The 7,500-nt window shown below is 43.5% G+C and overlaps 1 protein-coding gene across 1 annotated transcript in view; it reads right to left on the bottom strand.

The window, feature by feature from the left end:
* The window catches only part of ptprua (protein tyrosine phosphatase receptor type Ua), a 222,329-nt gene that overhangs the window by 77,763 nt on the left and 137,066 nt on the right, over positions 1-7,500 (bottom strand). Inside the window, exon 5 of the mRNA XM_062528958.1 lies at positions 2,771-2,886. Coding sequence (XP_062384942.1) covers positions 2,771-2,886 — 116 coding nt within the window. The remainder of the gene's footprint in view (positions 1-2,770; positions 2,887-7,500) is intronic.

Consider the following 7,500-nt stretch of genomic DNA (forward strand, 5'->3'; position numbering starts at 1 on the left):
GACACGCATCATTTGGTCTGTCTCTCTTCCTCGTGCTGGCAACGCACCCAGTCCATTACGCTGCCGCAACCGGCCGCTTTGGTTAGTGCCGCGCGGAGCGCCGGGTAATTACACCAGGATGCCAAGCAGCCTCGGATCGGAAATACATCCGGCTACAAAAGAGACGCGGAGGGCAGAGGAAAGCTCTAATTGAATGAGACACTTTAACCAAAACAGTTTGTTTGGGGCTGCTGCTGGAGACAAAGATTAACCACAGGAATCACACTAAAAATAGCAATACCCCCTCCCCTCCCCCAAAAAAGAAGAATTTAAAAATAAATAAATAAATAAAAAACATCTGTCAGTCCATCGAGAGAGTCTGCTAGTGGAAAGCTGGCGAGATCAAAGCACGAGCGTCAATTAGTTGACTCTCTCCCCCCTCTCTCCCTCTCTGTCTCTCTCTCTCCCTCTCTCTGTGCACCAGTGCGGCATGATCAAACAGCATCCCGTTAAATGGGGGGGCTTTTAGAGGGGCCTGGTAAAGCAGGTTGCTCTTCCCGTGATTAATCACAGAGCAGATAACCCAGCGGAGCGCATATATGTGTAGGAACAGCCCTCATCTGAGACACTTCAGAGACCCAACACAACAATGGAATCAGTACACCATGTCGTCATTCACCTAACAGATGCTGAAAAACGAAAAGATGTGTGTGTGTGTGTGTGTGTGTGTGTGTGTGTGTGCATGTTTGCACAGTATGTGTGTGTGTGTGTGTGTGTGTGTGTGTGTGTGTGTGTGTGCATGCTTGTACAGTACGTGTGTGTGTGTGTGTGTGTGTGTGTTTGTGTGTGTGTACTGAGGAGTACACTTTGTACCTTGTACACATAAATGAAGGTTTGTTTACTCAGCATGTGCTTCATATGAATCAAAGGAGTGTAAAATGTTGAGTGTGTCCCTGAAGAAGAAGTGTGTGTGTCTGTGTGCGTGTGTGCGTGTGTGTGTGTACACACAAATAGCCCTCAATTAAGACAAAAGGACACAAACAAACACAAAAGGAAAGCGATGAGAGAAGAGAGAGACAGAGAGACAGAGAGATAGATAGATAGATAGAGAGATAGAGAGATAGAGCATGTGAAAAAGAAAACACGTTTTGTGAATAAAGCCAAAAGGATACTCCACGTATAGACAGAGAAGCTCTCATTTACCAAAAGTGCTCTCTCTCTTTCTCCTCCCCCTCTCTCAATTCAATTCCTCCCTTTATCTTTCTCTCTCTCTCTCTCTCTCTCTCTGTCTCTCTCTGCAGCTGCCTTCATTTTGAAAAGCACTCCGAAGTGGAGCTTCAAGGCCAAGTAGGAGAGGGAACTTCAAAATGATGGCTGTAATGGGAACTCAAAAGTTATACCAGAGATGAGCGACCTCCACCGTTCTTTCTCTGTTCTCTCTCTCTCTCTCTCTCTCTCTCTCTCTCTCTCTCTCTGTGAATGCAGAGGAGGTGTTCTTTGGCTGGTAGCATTGCCAGCAGGCAACTGAGCAACAGGCGGAATCGGATCTCAGAGCCTGCGAGAAAGTCCGCTAATGCTAAGCTAACATCAACATTCCCAGCACAAAACGAGCGTGCCTGGTGACTCCACGCTGGGATGTTTGTGCTTGAAGTTGTTTGATGCCAGCCGCCTCGGAAGCTAGCTGGATCATTTGAAGACTAACGGAGCATCAAATATTCCGCTGTGAGTTTCCACAGCATTGTTTTTATGGGATCACATAGAGATCTTTTTTTTTCGACACGTTCAGCCACAGGAGTAGTCATTTGGTTCTGCTCCCTGCTCAGGTTTTTGTTTAATATGGTCACATCTTAAGAGAAAGCATGTGTGGTCAAAACAGGGTAGATTTGAGGGGCATGGGAAGATGGGGTTTATTGTCCTGCCCAAATGAAAGTAAAAAAAAAAGAAAAAAAATCACCACCTGATGAACGCACTAAATCTAAAAAAAAGAGACACCAACACATGTCTCTGACTGTTGAGTCAGTCTGTAAGGCATCTGCAGCGTCTGTCTGTGCAGTAGTCTCATTTACTTGGCAGCATCTCTGATACACCACGAATCAGCATGCCAAACCAAGCATGTCCTTTTTGAGAAGCCGTCCAAATTGAGTGACGGCCCACGAGACTGCGTACGACGATGCAGATCAGAAAACGCATAAGAAAATGCAGCCAATCAAAAGGGCTCGCATATGACAAGGCATTTGCATTTATATTGCATAATTCATTACATGATTTTATTGGACGGTCATATCCTTATAAGCTTCTATCCCATAGACTTATGTGTAATTACATGTACAGTTGTGCTGGAGCAACTCCGGGTTAAGAACCTTGACCAGCGGCAGATATACAGTAGTGGTATCTCCTCAGCTCAAGCACACTATATTCTGGCCTTCCATTTAGATGCCCAGACCTCTAAACATCCACTACCCATCACTCACAATGGGAATTCAAGATGCTTTAAAAATGGACAGATAAAGAGCAACAAGAGGAGAATGAAAAGTCCAGTAAAAGACATAAGTGTACATACATATCCTCTTAAAAACGGTTATTCTGATTCTGAAAGCAAACATCTTCAGGGAAGATACACGAGGAACTGAAATGCTCCGTTCACTTTGCATCTGCTACAACAATTAGCTTCCACTATGATCAATGTCTTCTAACATTGTTTTTACGTGGCGCAAACAGAGCGCTTCAGATACGCCCCTGGTGCAGCCTCCCTGTTAGGCGAACACTAGAAGTCAACGGAGCTGATACTGACCTCCAGGTAGAAGGGATCGGTCTCCATGGCACGTCCAGTGGCGACGCACTGAAAGGACGCGTTCTGTCCGGCATTCACTTCCTCATCGCCCTGCCTGGAAAAGCGAGGCACCTTGTCTGCAAAACACAAGACCAAGAACACACACTTAGGAATAGCAGAGTGGACATGTTCTACTGTATTCATAGAGACAATATGCTCCAGACACAACACTCTGCTCCATGAAATAAATGAGAGCATAATGTTTGTCTGATTGTCAATTTGTCACTGAGGTTACCAGTAAAGGAGGAAGATCTCTACATGGAAACATTTTACTAACAGAAAGTCTACTTCCAATTCTAAGTGGAATACATTAAACTCTCCCTGAAAGAAGATAAACAGCATACAGTAACTGACATATCGAAGCACATCAGAATGACACATGACAAAACAAAACAAAACAAGGCAAAAAAGCTTTTGACAATACAAAGATACGTCAAACACACATCTGTGATGGACGAATAAAAGCCACAATCCTTGTTCAGGACCGTTAGAGGATTGACTGTGATGTGCTGTGAAAACAGACGTGGATTCTTTGGCAGCGTAATGGCTGCCCACTGTCATTTGTTGTTCTGATCCATCTCTGCAGCAGAAACCTGTCTTGCTAATATTCTCCCTCGTGTCCCAGTCTAGCTTGTCCCCACCTATCCGCTCGCCTGGTGCCTCTCTATCCATTACAGCCTCTCAGCGCTGAGACCAGTTAGTCATCACTGTCAATACAAGTCCTCTTTTATCCGCTGCACTCCCACACACACACATGTACACACACAAACAACACTCTCTCGCACACACATGCACACACACACACACACACTGGATTTGAGGGAAAGGTATCTATAGACACATATCTATTTATCCATGTCAAGAGGGGGATGAACAATGGCACCTAATTGATGATTTTACAACCTGAGAGCCTCGCCGTGCTAGGTGCTACCTCTATCACCCAGATTGATGTGGGCTACATGGAAGGGGGGGAGAGTAGATGGCAATTTCCCGTCAACTTTCCTGCAGCAATAATCATCCTTTTTATCGGGAACAAAGCAAAACAAACAGAGCACACAATGAATCTTGGCACCGTGCTCAGATCACCTACACACACACTCTCACACACACACACACACACACGCACACACACACACACGCACACACACACGCACACACACACGCACACACACACACAGACACACACACACACACACACACACACACTTAATTCCAAACACAGGGTAGTGCTACCCAAAGTGTAATGACAGCCTTCATTGTGCACCTTTTGTGGCGTGATGGAAGTGCAGCGGGCTGAAGCGCAGCGGCAGGGCACGTTGGTTGGTAATTGCGGTGGCTTTCACTAACAGCGGCGATAATGAGCGCCACATACAAACACTTTAATGGCCGGCATCTTACAGAGAAGTCCATCTGAGGGGCTGTGAATGGGCCAAAGGAAATGTCTATTTGTTCAGGCCAGCCGACGGCCGCTGGGAGGAAAAATAAAAAATACTGAACCGAAGAGGTGGAGAAGGGAGGGAGAAAGAGAACGAGAGATTGAGAGGATGATGGAAAAATGAGAGAAAGAACAATATCAAAGTTTATAGCCTGCGTAATGTTCATCTGTTCACTGTACGATGATCAATGGTTTTAATGGGCTGCCGTTGGTATGTTATGAAATCTGCTTTTCACCATCATTGCGCTGAAACGCATGAAACACTTCAAATGCCAGCTCTCACCTGTTTCAAGTGAACATTTCAGTTCACACTACATTAACCTGAAGCTTAAATGGCAATCAGGCTTCTGAGCGTGGGGGAGACACAGTATAGATCGAGAATGTAGCCATACAATACTATCTGGCAACACTCATAGATAAAAGGGGTCAGCTTATTTGACTTGTGATCAAATTTTCACATTACTGTATGCTCACTATATGGATGAAGGTATGTGGACGCCAGCCGTTACACCCACTGGGAATTCAATGACATCCCATTCAAAATCTAGCATGCTAATTCTAATTCAAGATGCTAACTACCCAACATAACTAGCCTACAATTAAAATTGAGCTAACTGGCTAACTGGTCTCACCCACTTCCAGTTAATTGTGCTAATGTGTCAGATTGGGTTATTGCATGCACAGAAATAGAAGAGAAAGGCATGTATCCTCTTAACTAACTGTGGGGTAGACTGCAAATAAGCTTCTTTAATATGGAATTAGTAGGCCTAGCTCATTTGTATCTTTCATGGCTTCCTCTATACTGGAGGGGTTTCCACACTATTTTGCACTATCTGTGGACATTTTTCCCCGTTCATTCTAGGGGAGTATTTTTGAGGTCAAGCACTGATGTTTTAATCTTGTATCTCTTTTACTTAGAATCGTTCTACTTTACACAGTCAGTCATGAAGCTACCCAGGCTTACATTTCACTACTTGTTATCTGTTATTGTGTATGTGATGGATAAATCTCTCTCTCTCTAATGCTGGATGAAAAGCTCTGGCTCACAGTCTGATTCATCCCAGAGGTGCTTGGTGTGGAAAACTTGACTGCATGACCCACTAAGAACAGAGTTTTTCACACCACTAAACTCACCTAACCCTGTCTTTATATACCTCACTTTGTGTACTGTATAGTTGTGGAGCGCAAAAGAACCGTTCCCAAAGAAATTGGAGGCATAAAATTGCCCAAAATGTCGTGGCATACTGAAACATTGACATTTGCCTCCATTAACCCAAGCCAGACCCCTGAGAATCAACCCCATACCATTATTAGCCCTATAGTGCCGTGCGTATCAGATTTGATACATGCATTTCTGAGACCCATTGCATCACCATGAGATATAAACTTTGCATAAAACCCAGTTGTATACAATCTGTTACTTGTCTTTTGCCCCCTGTTGGATACCTTTTGCATTATAACAATTCTGACAAGTGGTTTGTTACAATTCAAAATGGTGGAATCTCATTAGCACCCTGATGGTTATGCAAAGGTCAAGGATATTGGTAATTTGATGATTTTATGGTGAGATTTACCTTTACATATGTATCAATATTTTAAAATGAAATATTGCTTTGTTCAAATTTGATACAGCAGGTAATTCTCTCAGTGGTCATGGGGGCTTTTTTTTTTTTTTTGGATATTATATGAGTATTATGTCTTCCATACAGTGTTTAATGAATCAATTACACAATTTACATATTAAAATGTGATATTTACAACAAATAATTCATAATCCGTATTCAAAATTCCTAAGAATCCATGCTATGGCTAATTTACAGAGGTATAAAAGAAAGTTCTCTACTGAAAATGTTCTGAAATTCCTTGATGGCAATTGGAGTGACATACAGGGCCATGTAGAGACAGATGATGAAGTGTAAAATAGAAATAGGACTCCAAATACAGAGCATGACGAGAAAAGTTCTACTAAAAGTAACGCTTCTGCCTGGTTATCTCATTGCAAAATTAAAGAAATGGATGTAAAAAGGCAGCTGTTTGAAGAAAGAAAGATTTGGATGTTATGGATGACCAAAAATCTTACATATGTCCAAGGTCTTGTTATTCACCAACGTGTTTGTAATGCCCAATGTATCAAATATGATACAAACAGAAAAACGTATTTGCAAATATTTTTTTACATTTTTTTTTTTACATTTTGGTTTAGGGCCTAATAAAGACTCCAGATTCTAAAAAATAGAATTTTCTGACCATTATTTATTGGGTCAGGCATTATAGGGTTAAAGCTTAATGCAAAGATATGTTCCATGCCTGAAGCTATCAGGCATTTTCAAAGCCTTCATATATGATTATCTATTCTCGAATCGCAAAACAGCCTGAGAACTTTAAACCCTGCATTATCACTCCTCCAGCACGACAGTGCCCCAGCGCACAAAGCAAGGTTCATAACAGCATGGTTGGTTGAGTTTGGGTGTAAAAGAACTTGACTTCCCTACAGGGAACAGGGTTCTCTGTGCCACCAGAGCCTTTGGGATGAACTAGAACAAATACTGCAAGCCAAGCCCTCTTGTCTTGTACATCAGAGTCTGACCGCACAATGGCTCTTGTGGATGACTGGGCAAAAATTCAATCAACCAACGCTCCAAATCCGGTGGAAATTCTTCAAAGAAGAGAGGAAGCTGTTAAAACTGAGATGGATGTAACTCCATGTTAATGCTGATTTTAATGGTTATATAAATAGAATTGAAGTGCCCATGAGTGTTATAGCAGGCATCAAACCCTACTTTAGTTAGTTTAGTATATGTGTATTTTTTTCCATGTTTGTTTGTGTCTTCTTAAAGGTCTGCTCCAGGTCAGTCGGTGAGTCAGTTGTACATACAGGGACTGTGTGTGTGTGTGTGTGTGTGTGTGTGTGTGTGTGTGTGTGTGTGTGTGTGTGTGTGTGTGTGTGCGTGTCAGTACATGCATCATCGAGGACATCAGTTCACAGTCTGTTGCTTTCCTGCCTGCATCATCTCCTGTCCCTTTCTGAGGCCAAAGCTTCCCCCTAGACAGCACCCCCAGTCCCCCCACACCCTTCCCCCACCATGCTGTATGCCCTCACCCTAAATACCCCCTCATGCCCCCACCAGAGGGTGCCTGTGGCTGTCACTGGTGGGGAGGAACTGCTGAGGCGTGTGGCTGGAGACGGGACCAGACGGGCAGGCCGGTCCAGTAGCCGGAGTCCTGACTCACGACTGGACACAGCCTCCAACTCAGA

The sequence above is a fragment of the Sardina pilchardus genome, chromosome 24 (assembly GCF_963854185.1).
Source record: "Sardina pilchardus chromosome 24, fSarPil1.1, whole genome shotgun sequence".
Classification (NCBI taxonomy): Eukaryota; Metazoa; Chordata; class Actinopteri; order Clupeiformes; family Clupeidae; genus Sardina; species Sardina pilchardus.